Source organism: Quercus suber, unplaced genomic scaffold, assembly GCF_002906115.3.
Source record: "Quercus suber isolate HL8 unplaced genomic scaffold, Cork oak 2.0 scaffold_11, whole genome shotgun sequence".
Lineage (NCBI taxonomy): Eukaryota > Viridiplantae > Streptophyta > Magnoliopsida > Fagales > Fagaceae > Quercus > Quercus suber.
Genome location: NW_027069477.1, coordinates 1,870,689 through 1,888,820, shown reverse-complemented (window position 1 = coordinate 1,888,820; position 18,132 = coordinate 1,870,689). Strand labels below are relative to the sequence as shown.

Genomic DNA, 18,132 nt, shown 5'->3' with positions numbered 1-18,132 from the left:
TTGTACTTTCTAATTTGATGTAATATGTGTAGATTGTCTCAGAATTTGTGCGTGGTGTGTGTATAGTTTTATATGTAATCAAGTTTAAAGAATCCCCCTAAAAAAAAAGTTTAAAGAATTTTCTAATGTCAGCCTATTCTACAATCTAATCTTGCGAAGCAAGGTCACCGTAGACACAATTTTCTCGGTCCTCTCTATTTTGTAACAATATTGGTACACTGCAAAGGCAGTTTCATTGGCCATTGTTGATTCATTGATTATTGTTAGATACAGGGGCGTAGCCAGGAATAAATTCATGGGGGGGCCGGGTTGTAACATAAATGTACTAAATATAATTCTTAAGTCTATTGGATACAAAATTATCAACTTTCATATATCATCATATACTTGAACATGTTAGGAATTCAACTGAAATTCCAAACCTGTGAGAAACAAAAAAATAGAGAAAACAAAATGCCAAAAGAAAAACAATCACACGCACAAGATAGTATTTACGTGGTTCGGCAATTTGCCTACGTCCACGGTGTTGCAGGGATTTCACTATTATAAAAAAAAATTACAATGTGCGGCTACAGTGTTTTTCTTTCTCAAAAACAACAAGACAAAACCATAATCACCAAAAAAAAGGCTTTTATATCCTACGCACAGAATTCACAATGGGCTACAAAACGGGCCAAAAAAATTTTGTCTGCCCAAGCCTCCGCTCCATGGACTAAGCCTCAGTAAATCTCCCATTAAAAAGCACGCAACATTATTCAAGTCAGGTTGGATCAAATCATGCCTGACGACGATTTTTCATGGAATAAAATTCTTCCATTATCATTTCCATAGTGAAATTCCCTGCAATTTCCTTCTCTATATAAACTATCATATTATCTGCCAAAAACTCATCCTCCATTCTATTGCGAAGTCTTGTTTTTAACAACTTCATAGCTGAGAAAGCTCGTTCTGTAGTTGCTGTAGAAACTGGAAGGGTCAACACAAGACGAATAAGTCTATCAATTAAAAAATAGACATTAGACTTTCCTGAAATTTTTAATCCCCTACATAGCTCGGAAATTGTACTCATATTCTGAAAATCTGGATGTTTTATCACATCAAGCTCATAATGTTGCAATTGAGACTCCAAAAGTTCTTGTTCATGTTCAATAAAATCTTGAGGATAATATTTCTTAACTAAATTGCATATGTGAACAATTTTGAATAATCTAAAAGCATCCTTGGGATTTAAAGCTGAACTGAGAATGACAAGTTCCGTTGTTAGCTCACAAAATCTACTTTTCAATTCTTGCAATTGAAAGTCTATTGCAACTGTAAATATGCAAATTTTAAAATGATGTTCCATTGTTACATCTTCATCTTGACGACGATATCTACCTCGACCTTTAGTGTAACGAGCATTCATATCAGGAATATCAATTTCATGTTGCTCACAAAATGCTATAACACTAGCAAGTAAAGGCTCCCATCCATCATCTCTCAACTTTTGAATAAGTGATTTTGTAGTTGAAACTAAATGCATGGCATTTAAAAGGTCTTGAGAACGTTGTTGCAAAGCTTGACAAAGAACATTAGTAATTCCCATTATCTCTTTCATCAAATGCAAGATTAAAATAAATTCAAATGATGTTAATACCTGATAAGCTCCCTCGGCATCACCGCGTTGTTTATAGTTAGCCCCTTCCTCAGAGATAGTGTTGATAACTTTGCAAGTAGCATCAAACATGTTAATCAAACTACAAATAGATTGAAAATGAGATCCCCACCTAGTATCTCCAGCTCGTTGCAAAGTACCAATCTGGTTTGCACCTCTTCCAGTCTCAATTTCATTAGAAGCAATCATATTTTCAACTTGTTCTGCTTGAGCATGTTGCAATTCATCATTACGCTTACTAGAACCAACAACAATATTGATAATATTAACCAAATGATCAAAGAACTGATGAACATCTTTTACTTCTCTAGATGCTGTAACTAGAGCTAATTGCAACCTATGAGCCATACAGTGTACATAATAAGCATATGGGCACTCTTTAAGAAAAAGAGCTTGTAATCCATTCCATTCACCACGCATGTTACTAGCCCCATCATATCCTTGACCTCGAATATTTTCAATGTGGAGGTTGTAATGAGAAAGGACAGCACATATCTCATTCTTTAAAGTCAATGCAGTAGTGTCTCTAACATGCACAACATGAAAGAAACGCTCTTTAATGAAACCTTCTTTATCAACAAACCTCAAAATGATGGCCATTTGCTCTCTCTTCGACTCATCCCGAGCTTCATCAACAAGAATGCAAAATTTTGCATCCCCAATTTCTTCACGAATAGCATTTCGCACATTACTAGCAAGAATATGCAAAATCTCCTTTTGAATTGTGGGTGATGTATATTTGGCATTTCCTGGTGCATTTTCTAAGACAACACTAGCTACTTTGTATTGAAAGTTGATGTGAATTTTATCAATTCAATAAAATTACCTCTATTTTTTGAATCAAGGCTTTCATCATGACCTCTAAAAGCACAAGCTTGGAATGCTAGCCATCGAGCACACTCTATTTAGGTTTTGAGCCGCAACCGATTATTCTCTAATTCTTTTGACGTTTGTTTCTCAATCAGCTTGTCAATATGTCGTGAATGATTCTTTAAATCCTCGCAACATTTCATAGCAATTTTATGTGGGGAGTTTGGTTCTTTCCCTTCATGACGAATTAAAGGACAATTCATTCCATCTTTCACCTTTTTCCAATTATTAAAACCTCGTGAAATGAATACATCTGATCCAGGACGACCTATTGGTTTCTTACTAAAAAGGTAGCAAGGTAGACAATATATTGCATCCATTGAAGGTGAGTATTCCAACCAATCCCTATGTGAATCAAACCATGAAGGTTGAAATCGACGATGATGAGTATCATCATTGTATGGATAGTCTATATTTTCAGGTTGATATGGACCTTCTTTGAGATAAGCTCGTCGGATTTCATCTTGTTGGTTGATAGGAAATTCACATATTTGTTTACGTGATCCTGGATCACGATCTATCTCTTCAAATTGAAGTTTTGGACATTTGGAGGGTGTTCATCAGGTATTGAAGTATTAAGATTTGTTTCTACAGCCATAGGTGTCCTAATTTCTGAACTGCTAGCATCTTTTTTCTTAAAGAATGCATCAATTGTTTTTCGTTTGCTCATAATTCTTTTAGCTTTAAGAATATGACTCAAAAATTAACCTGAAAAGAATTTTTTTAATTAGAAATTTTTACTTAGTTATATGAATATTATTCATACTCAAGAAAAAACAAAATTTTCACTATAATTTAAACAGTCAGCCTATTTTTAATACAACTTTAATTAATAATAACCCCTAAAAAAACAAAAATGATTTAATTAATTTGTCTTTTATGAATGATTTAATTAATTTGTCTTTTATAAAATTAATTCTATACATTAATTACACGCTCTTAATCAAACTTATATTCATGGGATAAGAAGATAAAAGAAAATTCTATTATTCTAGCCATACTATTTTTTATTTTTATGGGTTAAAATTTCATAGTTTATTTTTGTTATAAATAAGTACTTTATTTTTTCTTTTTAAGAGGACATTTGGGCACTAATATTTTTTCAGAGAATCAATTTAAAATTTTGCAATAAGGTGACTTTGCACCTGATCCCTTTCTCTTTTCAATCTATGTACATATTCTTTTGAAACATCTTTTATTTGTTGGTGTTTTAGTTACTTTATAAACAAAAATAATAATATTCATCAAATACCAACACTGAGTCACTGACCAACACAAAAAAAAAAAAAAAAAAAAAAAAAAAAAAAAAAAAAAAAGACAAAAACAGGAAATGAGAGTCAACCGGATAAGATAAAAGCCACAAGATAAAAAATGAAAAAAAACAAAACCCAGCCATTCAGCCAATGAGAGAGTCACAGTTCAAAAGAGAGAGAGAGGGGCTTACCGAGATGTGGATCAGCTATTAAAAGCAAAAAATAAAGAGCCTCTTCACCTTCAGCCTTCATAAAATTCATTTCATTTTTTTCGTTAAGTGAGAGTGAGATAAAGAGAGAGTCAGAGAGAGACTGAGATGAGAGAGAGTCAGAGAGAAACCTTGAGGCCGGCCGCCGGAGCCGAGGGAGCAACTGCCGACGACGACGACTCGAAGACTCGATGAGGCGATCTGCCGGAGCGGAGGGATCTCCGATTACTCGATGAGGCGAGGCGATCTGCCGGAGCGGAGGGCGATCTGCGATCTGTGACGAGGGGCGACCAGGCGAGCACCACGACGACGACGGCGACGTGACCGTGGGTTACTGGGTTTGGTTTGCTGGGGTTCCGGGTTTGGTTTTGGTTTGTGTATTGGTGGGATTTTTTTTTTTTTTGATAAACACTCTGTTTTTTGGTTTGCTGGAGTTTGTGTTTGCTGGAGTTGTGTGTGGTTTAGTATTGGGGTTTGATTTCTCTGCCTCTGCCAGACTGCCAGCGACGTGATGGGTTTCAACTCTCTGCCAGCGACGACGCGACGTGATGGGTTCGTTTCTGATTTTCTGTAATTTTTTTTTTTTTTTTTTTCGGTTGAGAATCTGTGGGCTTGCCGTGAGCGAGCTTGGGCTCGCCGTGGGCTCTGTTACCCTTTTTTTTTTTTTTTTTTTTTTTTTTTTTTTTTTTTTTTTCAGATTTTAGTTCAAAATTTTTATGGGCTTTTTTTTTTTTTTTTTTTTCCTGAAAGTAGAACAGAGATATATATATATATATATATATTTTTTTTTTTTTTTTAATTTGAAGTGTTCTTAATATTTGATTGAATGAAGGCTGGGAAAATGGGAGAGAAATGGGTAGGGGGGCCGGCTGTGTGATGTTGGGGGGCCTAGTTATTTTTTCTTCCTAGTCTAATGGGAAATTTTTTTTTTTTTTGCAGGGGCCACGGCCCCCCCAAGCCACTATGTGGCTCCGCCCCTGGTTAGATACATACTCAGAATTATATATTACCATATACGTAAGAGCTGAAATCAAAATACAATTTCAATTGTGTCCTATGCACATACTATTTAACTATAATCACTCATTGTCAATTGCATCAACTTAGTGCCACATTCTCGTCGTTGTACAAAAGTGGAGACCGTTTGAGTAATGAGAGAGGATTAACTTCATTTTTGTGGCCCAATATATAAGCTCAATGACTTTTTTTCCCCTTTTCTTTTTTTGAGAAGTGAATAAAGGAGATGAATAAATAAAACTTATAACTTAATTATTTCAACTAAAAGTTCAAATAATAGAAAAAATAAAAAAAAATTTATGTGGCCTCCGATGATACGGGTAGCAAATAACATAAATCAAGTAACAACTGCTTATCCTTGTTGACATTCCAAGCTAGCCCAAGGGTTTAATGTCATTTTTTACGCCATCATTTAACTTAAGAGTTGGCCTAACACCAACTTTTATAACAAATTCTTGGGAAAAGAAACTTTAGAATTAATTTTTGTATTCAGTTGATGATTGTGTTGCATAGAGGTGAAATTCTTATAACCCCACACCAAATTCTTTTAAGCAGGGGCAAATTATCACTTTCAAGAAAGTATTTTCATCACGCCCTAAAGTTGAATTATGTTTTCTTATCGTTATTTTCTACTCAATTTCTTCCATACAACATCGATCTTAGATCTAAATATATAATTATGTGCTTTTTTGAATGCAATTCCCCCTAGTTTTTATTATTTTTATATTTTTCTTGTATTAACTTAACTTATATATGTTGTAGATAAGTAAAGTGACATTTATTATTTAAATTATTTTTAATTAAATAAATTTATATATTTTTTGAATAGTTTTAAAAATATCATTAATTATACTCTCACGTTGTAATTTCTTAAGTATTATTATTTCTAATTTATTACTATTATGAAGATCATATTCAATGCATAAATGTTCTAACTATTATTATTTCCAATTTATTACTATTATGAAGATCGTATTCAATGAATGTATAAATCTTCCACTTTTTTAAGGTTTTAGAGATGTGATTAGCAGGCTGCCCAATTTTTTTTTTTGGAAAGACTAATTATCTATATTTGAACCTGCGAGCTTTCTAATTTATTTGAAGACTAACATGATGTAAGAGCACTTGCATTAGCGTTTGAATAATAGAAAAAAATATCATATTTTAGGCTTTTTAGCCAACCAAGTTTAAAATTTACCCACATCAATTAATGCAAAATTGTATAAAAATACATGATTACTACATGATTGCTATAATAACCATGTAAATTTATATTAGTACTATTAATCTTACCTTTAGTTTTTTACTTTTTCTTAACATATCCCAAAGATAAAGAAAGAGAGTAGAAAACGATTGTTTTGTATGAAGAAAAAAAAAACTATTAAAAAATTCAAGAAAAATTAATATTTTAATATTGAAATGGATGTTTTGAAATAAATAATCTGATTTATGGTAATTTGAAAATTGAATATGTAAAATAAAATATAAAGATAAGTTTTTACACTAAAATGAATATAAAAAAATTTGCACAAATTGATGCAATTTAGTTTGTGATCCAGACAGTAAGAAGTGTTTGGGGCCGCTCTTTTCACCTTTTTATTTTATTTTTATTTTTTTTTAACTCTTTTCCATTAGTAGCTCCCAAAATTACGAGAAATTATAAGATTCATATGGTGGACAAGTAATGTGGTTCACCATTCTACTAAAAAATTGTCACATGTTTAAAATTGTTAGTTAGAATTTTTTTTTAAAAAGAAATTAATTACTGACTTAGCAATTTTAAACAAGTGGAAGTTTTTTAGTGGAATGGTAGATAAGTGACGTGGTCCACCAGAAGCCTCTATAATTTTTCCAAAATTACAATCGTTTTCATTTTCTAAAGTTTCTTTAATTATAAAAAAAATTCCAGAAAACTATAAAATTAAAAAAAAAAAACCATATTCCAAACTATTTTTTTAAGAAACATTTTCGCACCATAATTAAAAACGAACAGATATATAAAGACACAATTTTTTTTTTTTTTTTTTTTTTTTTTCTCAAAAATATGTTCCACAAAAGCATCAAACTCATAATAACTAATCTATTCATATCCCAATTTCTGCACATTCAAACCAAACTCCATTCGCAAAAGTCCAAAGCACTTGAAGACAATTTTTTTTCTACACCAAAAGCATGACCTGAACGGTTTACGCTGAGAGAGTGGGAGGCGAAGCTATTGAACTTGACAAATGGGTCGACAAGAATGGGTTCGGATCTACAAAACATACTGGAGATTTGTGTGTTCCTGTGCCTGACTCCTTTAAGATTTGCAACCAAGTGAGGTTGATCCAAGCATTTCAGGGTTCGGCATCGTCTGATTTGGTGTGGGAAGCAATTTTTTTATAAAAAATATATTTAATTTTTCTAGATCTGGGTTTCCTTGGCTGATTTTAGCATTGTTTTTGTTATTAGATGGTGTTTCTTTCATTGGCGATGTAAATTTTTGTTTCTAATTTTTTTCGTGTCGTGATTGGATTGTTCTATAGTTTGTTTGGTTGCGTGGAAAGTTTTCTGGATTGCTAGGGAAAATTTGCTGGACGTTTTTGGTAAAATATATCAATATCTTTTTAATTTATTTTTCCTGAAAAATAAAAATTTTTATTAGCTTTTTGGATTTATTTTAATTGTAAAACCTAAAACGATGTAGTTTTGAGGTCACTAATATCACAATTCTAACAGAAACTAATGGGAGTACTGATTTGAATCATGTTGAAATTTAGAGGATTGACTTGAATAAAATTAAAAAGTAAAGTTAGAATGCTAAAATTAATTTTGATCATATTTAAACTTGTGTTTTACATTTTTGCCTAAAATAAATGTCACTTTACGTATCTAACATATACAAGTTAATATAAGGACATTATAGTTTCAACTCTAATTCTCCAAATGCAAAATAAAAAATGGGATTTTACTTTTGAATTTTTTTTTTTTAAATTTCAAAAAGTGAATATTTATAAGTTTATTGAAAATGCATTGTTTGAAATTGTTGTGCTTAAGAAAAAAAAAATTGAGGCTTCAAAAACTGTAATTTGAAAAAGTGTAGCTTTAAACCACTGTATCAAGTAGGAATATAATTATACATTCAGTAAATAAATGTTTTATCGAAGAAATTGAGTAAAATACAGCGATCAAAAAACATAATTCAACTTGAGGGCGGTTGAAAATGCTTTCTTCAAGGTGATAATGTGCCCCTCTTAAAAGAGTTTTCTGTTGGGTTATGAGAAATTCATCTCTATGCAACAAAATCACCAATTGCAAACAACAATGTATTCTGAAGTCTCTTTTTCAACAGAATTCTTACAAGAATTGCATTAGGCCAACTTTGAGTTAAATGATGGCGTAAAATGACATTAAGCCCTTGAGCTTAGAATGTCAACAAGGATAAGCGGTTGTTTACTTGTTTTATGTTATTTGCTACTCATATCATGAGAATCCACATAAAATTTATTATTATTTTTATTTTATTTGATTTTTTTGTTGAAATAATTCTACATTTCTTTTAAGTAACAAGTTTTATATATTCGTCTCCTTCATTCACTTCTCTAAAATAGAAAAGGAAAAAAAGAGAAAAAAGAGAGTCATTGAGCTTATATATTGGGCCACAGAAATGAAGATAATGCTCCCTCGTTACTAAAACAGCCACGCTTACTGCAATGACGAGAATGTGGCATAAAGTTGATGCAATTGACAGTGTCCTTTGCAACTGCCTTACAATGTACTAATATTGTTGCAGAAAAGAGGACAGGGACAATTGTGTTTACTGCCACCTTGCTTTGCAAAATTAGACATATTTGAATTTGAATCAAGTATATATTCACCTTGAAACTTTATTACATATGAAACTTTAACACACATCACGCACAAACTCAGACACAATTATTTCCAATCCACACATATTACATCAAATTAGAAAGTAAAATCACCCTGACTTATTTCAAGAAAACTTCAACACCAAGCTGTAAACAAATTAACAAGATGATATGGGTTTGGGATGACCTTGTTTTTTGGAAACGGCTGTCTGGAAGGCATAGAAATTAAACCATGAAGGCATAGAAATTAAACCGTGTAATTCTCAGCAAGCTAGACACACTCAGAAAGAGAGCAGCAAATAAAATTTTACCTTTTGCATTTTTACTTTGGTGTTAAGTTTTTGCAGAAGTTATCGCAGGGTCCTGGGGGAGAGTTGACAGCATACCAAGTCTGAGTGATTGTTAGAGCAAGTGCTAACAATGCGCCAAAGAAAGCAATGAACGTCCAGGGACTACTGAAATGGTCGTGAAAGACTTGAGCTATCCAGGTCATCCACTTGCTCCTATAGTGCTTCTGAATTTGTGATCTGACATCCCTGTATATTTCGATGTTAGGCACCAAGTCGGTGCCTATCTCATTGAAGAGTTTAGCCACTTCTTCATCGCTGTCAAGGAAATTGTGGAGTATCTGTGCTTTCCTTAGCTTCTTAACATCGTAGGCTTCATCGATTAGTGAATCGAGGAAGGATATATAAGAGGTGACCCCAAAATCATTTTCAAAATCCAGACACATTTCATATGCTATCAAGTTCAGGAACTTAGGCCTGGTTGAGTCATCCACAACAATTGGAGGAAGGTGGAGTTGTCCACGAAAAAGAAATTGTTTAGTGAATGATATGTTACTCAAGTAACTATTGTTACCACGTTTAAAATGGATACCTGCTGTTTTAAGCTCCTGGACATTGCGATAGGATTGCCACTCTTGGACATTTTGTATATTTTGGTTGATTTTACCAACCTTTCCATCATACCCTGGTTCATGAAGCATTCGTGTCCTCAGATGGTCAAGAAGATGGACGGGCTCTGTAGCCACTGATATGGTATGATCTTGTGGCTTCACCTTGTCGTGGCTTTCTTCTTTCGCACTTTGTGCTTGTTGTGGCTTCAATCTTTGGCAGAGTCTCCACGATAACCAATTCGATGGCTGATCCTCTGGTACCTTAACGTGCGAGTCAATGTAAGTTTCAATTGATTCCCTCAATTCTTTTTCCTTCACACTCGAGCTCATTAACCATGTGAGTAGACGATAGGGAAGTTGATTCTCCAGCAAGAACAAATCCTGTTGCCCAAATGCTACACTGTCCCTCTTTATATTCAACTCTTTGAACTTCTTGTTAATTGCACAATATATGTACTGTAATATTGCACAGCCATCCACGAACAAAATCGAAGTGAGGGCCTCATCATCATAGTCCTTGGTCACATCCTTCTCAAAGCACGTCCTCAGTTCATTGATTTTCTCCTTAACCTTCTGGTATAAATCTTGCATGCTCTTACCGCTACCTTTGATGAATTCATTTGTCAATAGTAGCTTGTAATTCTCTCCTAGCTGGTAATTTGGCTTACCATGATGGATTGGACCGAGTGATACCACTTTTGGCTCATAATACTTGTTGAAATCGTTGTTATCTCGCAGCAAGAATATAACCTTCTGTATCTTTGGTGTTTGAGGTTGATTCATTGCATTTTCTTCGGCCTCCCTTAGCCTTGCCTCAAGGGTATTATTTTGACTAGTTTCAATTGAAATGCTGCGCGCCTCGGGCTCCTCAGTGATGCCGCTGCTCCTTGAATGGGACTTCTCCATGGAAACAAAAATGCTCCTTTTCGGCCTATGAAAGCTCGCACCAAAGAAGGCAATTGAATTTTGTAAGTTTGCTGTCCTAATTTGTATTTACTGTAATTTATTCTTGACATAGTACGAGGAAACTTTAGCTTGAGAAATTAGGACTGTCGTTCTTATTTGAATATAGAAACTTTCCTAAAGCAACTATATTTTATGATGGATTAACATATCAAGCTTGGAATATAATCTACATGATATATCTAAAAAATGCAAAATAAATTGAAACTTGCTTTATGTCGTTATCCATTATGAAAGATTGATGTTGAACATGCGTAATTTCAACATCTTTTCTACTAATACACCAAGTCGGGGGACAGGGATCATCTTTTCTATTAAATTAAAGACAATACACAAATGTTGAATGATACAGTGAATAGGCTTGTTTCTTCTTACTTTATTTAATTTACTTAGTTTGGCATGGCATGATGTATTATTTTGAAGCAAAGGTAGAGCTAGAAAATGTTTGTAGGAGGCAAAAATTCGTCAAGCCAATTGCAATATGCCATGTTAAAATTTAGTGATAAATTCCCAATTTACGTGTTATTAAATTAATTAAACAAATAATAGCATGTGTCATCCAAATTGACATCACATTGGCATATTGAAATTTTCCATGTGTCATTTATCCCACAAGATAAAGATAAATTTCCTATTCAAAATTTATGGATAGTTATCTTTATTAAAATAAATAAAATAGAAATCATAGGGATAAAGGGCCCAAATATGGGTATTGGGCTATGAGCCGTGTCCGAGGAAAGGTAATAATGACGAAGGCCCACAGGTCAATGGTCCGTGGAAAGAGTTTAGTCATGAGGAATTGGGAATGTTGTCCGAGGAGAAGTACCTCCTCGGCTAAACAAAGTAGATGTCATAAGTCCGACATTTCATTTAAGTAACAGACGATCATACTGGCAATGATAAACATCAGGTGAAAATAAGACAAAAGAGAGTTGGGAAATATTTGGGAAGAAAGTTGCTACCACTGCATTGAATGCATTGTAGCTAACTTCTTGACCGCATTAATGTGGAGGTAATACCTGAACAGTAACATTCAGCCTTACAGCTACCCACAAAGACTTTAGGAAGGTGTTGATGGGACAAGTATCAAAGCTAGCAATCTGATCTACACGTGGAGGGTTGAAATGAAGTAAGAAAGGAAAATATAAACAAGAAAAATCCCATTATAAGGGGATCATCAGATAATCTGTAGAAAAATCATTTTACACTCAAGAACTGTAATTGTGGTTAAGTCTCAGAGAAATATATAAGAACAACCTCTCTCGGACATTGCCAATGAGGATTTTCCTCGCCAAAAACTGCTTATTTATACTTTCAACTAACACTTAGCCTACTATAATTGTTGTCCACCTAACTCATTGAAAGTTCAGTTTTAAGCTCATTCTTTACAAATTCATTGTTTTGGGCTCTTTGGGTCTTTATCTATTTCATTTGAGCTTTGGGAGCAAAACATGCCCTTACGGTATTCACTGCTACTTGCTAATAACAAATTCTCTTAAGAACCCTTATTGAAACTTGGTTAATTTTTCAAAAAACTTTTTTTTGTGTGTGTGTGTGTGTGTTAACGACTAGTATGTATATAAAGCTACAAAAATTTAAAAATGAAACAAAGAAATGAGTAGATAGTGTTCAATATATCGTTTCCGCTACCACAGACAAACTCATATGTCAATATAAGCTTGTACTTCTCTCCTAGCTGGTACTTTGGGGTACCATGATGGATAGGACCGAATGATGCCACTCTTGGTTCGTAGTTCATCTCGAAATTAATTATTGCCATGTCGCAGAGAGAATATAATTAACCTTCTGTATATTTGTGGTTGGATATTGATCTATCAAATTTTCCCCTGCCTCCGTTACCGTTTTAAACCTGGTTTCCAGCAAGCGTTTTGGGAATGAAGCCCTCTGACTGTGCCTCCTCAGCAAGTTGGTCGTGGTCACTGCTGGTTTCCCCTGCTTCTCTTAGACAACGTTCCATGTAGTTCTAGAATTTAATTTATATATACTTGATAGTGCGTTGAAACTTTGCTTGAGAAATTTAAGACTTGCATTTTTTTTCTTCTTTTGATGAATAAGCAAGAATTTTTGGAAATAAATACAAAGATATTAAAAAGAACAAGCAGCTTAAAAGATCAGCCGCAAACACTCCTTACTGTCTAGATACTGTCTAGATCACAAACCAACTACTGCACGTACTTTAGGCCAACATGTTCTATTCGAATATTTAAATGTTGGGAATAAATATACGCACTTTCGACTTTTCTTAATCAACTATATTTTTTATGACTTGATAAAATCACAAGTTTAACATTTAACCTACCAGATATGTGGAAACAGTTATAAAAGACACTGAAACTTGCTTGGGGTTGTTTACCAAAAAAATGGGAAACTTGCTTGGGTTTCATTACATATATGGTACACTTTTCTGAACAAGGTATTGATAGTGACCAGCTTTTATGTCTTTATCCATTTTAACAGGTCCAATATTTAAACATGCAGAATTTTATTTTGGTCTTTGCTTTTATACCAGCTTTATGATACCCTTCTCAAAAAAAAAAAAAAAATAAATAAATAAATAAATTTATGCAACTCTTCTAATATACAATTAGTTACTTAACATGATATTAGAGTAGGAGGTTTTGAGTTCGATCACTGCATTCTCTACCTTACCTCCTATTTAAAATCTCAAGTATTGGGTCTCACTTATTAAAATGTAGTTTGAGCCCACACATAACAGGGAATGATAAAATTATATGGTTAAATGACTAAATTTACTATTTCCCAATAGCTCAAACTTTTGGAAAAATTGATAATTTTATAGTTGTTGATACTCAATTTCGTGACACATTTTCTATAAGCTCAATTCATGTATTATATTATATTTTATTCTTTTATGCATGACCCAAGCCCATGTAATATATTGGAGAAATTGAGGGATTGTGGCTTGGAAGGTATAGGTTGGTTCCTTTTAGAACTTTTGAATGAGCTTATTAGCCCATGCATATATGCTACCAAGTGAGTTAGGGACATTGGTGGAATCTTAGGCTATGGAGGAGATCTTGTACCAAAATGAGGTCTTATGTTTTTGCTGTCTATAGCCAAAGTTTGTTGCCTTGCTCTCTTTTCCACACACACACACCATTTTTTTTTTTTTTTTTTTTTTTTTTTTGAGCTACTAAACTATAATTATCCTAGCTGCTATTTTGGCCACCAAATACAATACCCAAGAGTTGCAATGATCAAGAAACAACAACCCTTGAGTTAGGGCCATTTTATTTCCCAAATCATGCTTGCATGCCAAACTCTTACCTAAACAAAAGCAACTTAAGCCAAGACACAAAATTAGTGTCATGGGGGCTAAAAGCCTCTTCTACTAGACTACTACCCAAAAACCAAGCTCTATATTAAATGCCTCTCATCGGCTCAAAAATGTCTAGCTACATTTTATCCTTAGAACTGAAATTTTATGGGTGGAAATAATGGTATAGAGAAACTTTTTCTCTCTTCCTCATGACTACTCCTCTTCTTGTTGTTTGTAGTTTACAGTTTTAGACTTGTTGTTTTAAGTATTTTTTTGGATTTCAGTTATTGGCATTTTTAATTTTTCTCTTGTTATAGCTTTATTAGCCTTTGTTCATCATACAATTAATTGGAATTTTGGGCTTGACTCTCCACAAAAAATCACTTCTAAAGAACCCGAGGGAGGATTTGGGTCACTCTTGTATTTTTGGCCCTTTTTGCAAAAAAACATTCCCTACAACAGTTCAATGATACAGTGCACACAACTTGTTCCTCCTGACTTGACTTAGATTGCAAATTTTTATGACACACTTTTGCAATAAAACTAGTCTTTATAATTTTTTTGCCATAAAAATATATACTTTGTCATATTCTGTGCTACGGTACTTTTTTTTTTTTGATGAGAAATACGTGAAACTTTATTAAGAAGGAGAAAGATACACAGCGTCCTGAAACACAGAACTTTCAATACATGATGGGGTTTCTTCTAACCAAGTAACAAAAGTGTCAATCCCTTTGGCGTGTTGTGCCAAAGTGTGTGCTGGTACGTTGCCCTGCCGCCTAACATGCAGTATTTGAGTTCTTCGGAAGTCACGTAGGGTGTGTTGAGTGCCTCTAATGATGTCCTCAACAGTAATCGGTGCTGTGGATGAGCCGGTAAGAGCATCTGAGATGGTTGATGAGTCGGTCTCAAAGATAACCTCCTGTAGTCCGATATCTCTAGCGAAGTGAGCCGCTTCTTCCATGGCATTAGCTTTAGCTGCAAGAGGTTCCAGCGGTAGTGGTATGCGTTTGCTCAGAGCAGCTAGCACCGAACCTTCATGGTCACGCACCACGACGCCAATTCCCACGGCCTTTGTATTTAAGAAGATAGCCACATCCACGTTGATCTTATACCATGGATAATCTAGCGGGGTCCACCATGTGTTAGCATGTTCTTTATGGTGAGGCTTTTGGAGGTGGGCAAGCTTGTAGTTTTCAAGTATGAGTCGGGCTTTATGGATTATTTCTCTGCTGGATTGATGTGGGGCTCCATGCCTTGTTTTGTTTCTATTGTACCACATGCACCATGCAGTGGTGACAATGAGTTCAAGTAGTTCTTTTCCCACGTGTTGGAAAAAAATGAGGTGCCATATAAGATCAATAAATTCCCTGTTGCGTATACCTCGAACATCTAGCGGCAGTTCGGATGCTTCCCAAATCTCATGAGCCGCTGTGCAGTCCCAGAAGAGATGTCCACTAGTTTCCTCACTCAAGCCACAAGCTTCACATAAAACTTCATCCAGGACCCCACGATGGCATAGGTTTGTTTTGGTGGGTAATATATTGCGGCTAGCCTTCCATGCAAATGTATTTATTTTGTTTGGAATGCTAAAACCCCAGATGGTGCTCCAAAAGTGAGTGTGGTCATGCTCATTTGATGCCGTGCATGAGCTTGCATGGGAGGATAGGGATAAGGCCACCTTATATGCATTGTTTACTGTGAACAAACCTCTTGGAGTGTAGGCCCAGATTAGACGATCTTTGGCTCTAGTTCGTCTTCTTGGGATGGCCAAAATGGCATCGGCGTCTGCTGGCAGAAAAATTTGATGTATCATGTCTTCTTGCCACTCCCCAGTTTCTGCATTTATGAGGGTGCAGACTCATGAATCAGCAGGTATTGTATGCGGTGGGGAGATGACTCGAAAGGTGGTTTGTTGTGGGAGCCACTTATCAAGCCAAATCTGGACAGAAGAGCCATCACCTACTTGCCATCTGCTTCCACTCTTAACGACATCTTGTGCAGCCATGATACTTCGCCATGCAAAGGAAGGTTTTGAGCCCAACTCCACATGTAGAAAATCACAGTGCGGAAAATAGCGAGCTTTAAGGACACAATATACTAGAGAGTTGGTATTAGTTTGTAATCTCCAGCCTTGCTTGGCGAGAAGTGCCAAGTTAAAAGCTTTTAGATTTCGGAAACCCAATCCACCCTCTTTTTTTGGAACACAAACTTTATCCCATGACAGCCAAGCCATTTTATTCTTTCCATTGGAATGACCCCACCAAAAAGCACGAACCATGCTAGTCATCTCATCACAAAGGGTATCCGGGAGTTTGAAAACACTCATTGTGTACGTTGGAATTGTTTGAACTACTGCTTTAATGAGTATTTCTTTTCCAGCTTGTGAGAGCGTTTTCTCCTTCCAACCTGAAAGTTTGTTGTCAAGTCTTTCTTTTAGAGCTAGGAAGGTGTTCTTCTTCGATCTACCCACCAAAGAAGGTAGGCCAAGATAAGTTTCATGCTGGTGTATAACTTCAGCACCAAAACGTTGCTTGATCTCTTCTTGTAGGTCCTGTGAGGTGTTGCAGCTGAAGAATAAAGATGTCTTCTCCCGGTTTATTTTTTGGCCCGATGCAAGTTCATAAGTTTCCAAGATCTGTTCAAGGTGGCTATAGTCTTCAAGGGTGGCTTGACAAAAAATGATACTGTCATCTACAAAAAAGAGATGTGAGATCTGTGGGCTATGTGGGCAAGCTGCTACTCCTTTGAGTGAACCTGTTGATGTGGCCTGCTTGAGAAGAGATGAGAGTCCTTCTGCACAAAACAAGAAAAGGAATGGGAAAATAGGGTCCCCTTGCCTCAAACCCTGAGAGGGTATGATGTGGCCTCGAGGCTTGCCATTTAACCTGACAGAGTATGTAACAGTGGTAACACATTGCATCATAAGGTTTACCCATTTATTATCAAAGCCCATCTTAAGCATTATATCACGAAGGCAACCCCATTCTACTCTATCAAATGCTTTACTCATGTCAAGTTTCAAAGCCATCTCTCCTATTTTACCATTACGCTTTTGGTTTAAGTAGAGCATGGTTTCAAAAGCAACCAAGATATTATCAGTGATAAGGCGGTCAGCCATAAAGGCACTCTGGTTTTCACTGATTATATTTGGTAGAAAGCGTTTGAGCCTATTTGCAATAACTTTGGATGCTAGTCTGGAGATGACATTGCTCAAACTTATAGGCCTATATTGTGTTATCTTTGTGGGGTTCTTGACTTTAGGGATAAGAATAATATGAGTCTCATTAAAATTTGGGGGGAATAATGCTCAAATTTAAAAAGTCAAGTACAGCTTTAATAACACAATTGCCAGATAAAGACCATAAGTGTTGGTAAAATAAAGGAGGCATACCATCTGGGCCGGGTGATTTCTTTGGGTGCATCTGTTTTAAAGCTCAGTGGACCTCATCTGCGTGAAAAGGTTGGCACAAGAATCAATTCATGGAGTCAGTTACCACTGGGTTTATTGCTTTAACAACGGCTGAGGAGTCAGTGGGTCCATTGGATTGGAAAATAGTAAAGAAGTATTCTAAAATAATCCTTTCCATGGAGTGATCATCCTCATGCCATACTCCACAGTTATCAATCAGGCCTTCAATAGAATTTCTTTGCTTGCGGTTGGATGCTTTTTGGTGGAAGAAAGATGTGTTTCGGTCTCCATCTGTGATCCACAGTTGTTTTGCTCGTTGGTGCCACATGGTATTTTTTGCATCAAGCCAACAGTCAAGGGCTTTGCGGACTTCTTGGATTCATTCAAGGTGTTGTTGTGGATGTTGATCAAGAGCTTGTAGTTCTTTTTCTAACTGTGTGATCTGGCAGCTAACATGGCCAAATTCAAATTTGTTCCATGATGTTAACCGGGTTCTGTAGGCTTCAAGGCAATTTGTGATTGGTGTACCTTATGGTTTAAGAAGCCCTTCCATCCATGCATCTTGTACAACTTCTGCACAACGTGGGTCCCGTAACCACATCGCTTCAAAGTGGAAGGGGCGCTGGGGTCTTTGTTGTGGAGGCCGTAGTGAAGGGAGGTTGACTGCAAGCATTGAGTGATCTGAGGTGGACATGGGTATATGCTGT

General features: G+C 35.4%; 2 protein-coding genes and 1 long non-coding RNA gene across 3 annotated transcripts; 1 reads left to right on the top strand and 2 right to left on the bottom strand.

Annotated features, from left to right (window-relative positions):
* Window positions 1–835: 835 nt before the first annotated feature.
* LOC112036306 (uncharacterized) lies at window positions 836–2,918 on the bottom strand. The gene is made up of 3 exons (XM_065779331.1): window positions 2,885–2,918; window positions 1,637–2,430; window positions 836–966 (listed from the first exon to the last, which is right to left on the bottom strand). Exons 1-3 carry the CDS (start codon window positions 2,916–2,918, stop codon window positions 928–930), a joined length of 867 nt encoding a protein of 288 aa, XP_065635403.1. The 3' UTR covers window positions 836–927.
* Window positions 2,919–4,296: 1,378 nt separating this feature from the next.
* On the top strand, window positions 4,297–4,969 carry LOC136069936 (uncharacterized). Its single transcript, XR_010631134.1, has 3 exons — window positions 4,297–4,369; window positions 4,483–4,538; window positions 4,926–4,969. It is a non-coding gene; the product is annotated as an uncharacterized LOC136069936 (long non-coding RNA).
* Window positions 4,970–9,103: 4,134 nt separating this feature from the next.
* LOC112019054 (UPF0481 protein At3g47200) lies at window positions 9,104–10,655 on the bottom strand. Its single transcript, XM_065779326.1, has 2 exons — window positions 9,703–10,655; window positions 9,104–9,621 (listed from the first exon to the last, which is right to left on the bottom strand). The coding sequence occupies exons 1-2, from the start codon at window positions 10,653–10,655 to the stop codon at window positions 9,174–9,176; spliced, it is 1,401 nt and encodes a 466-aa protein (XP_065635398.1). The 3' UTR covers window positions 9,104–9,173.
* Between the last annotated feature and the right edge of the window lie 7,477 nt (window positions 10,656–18,132).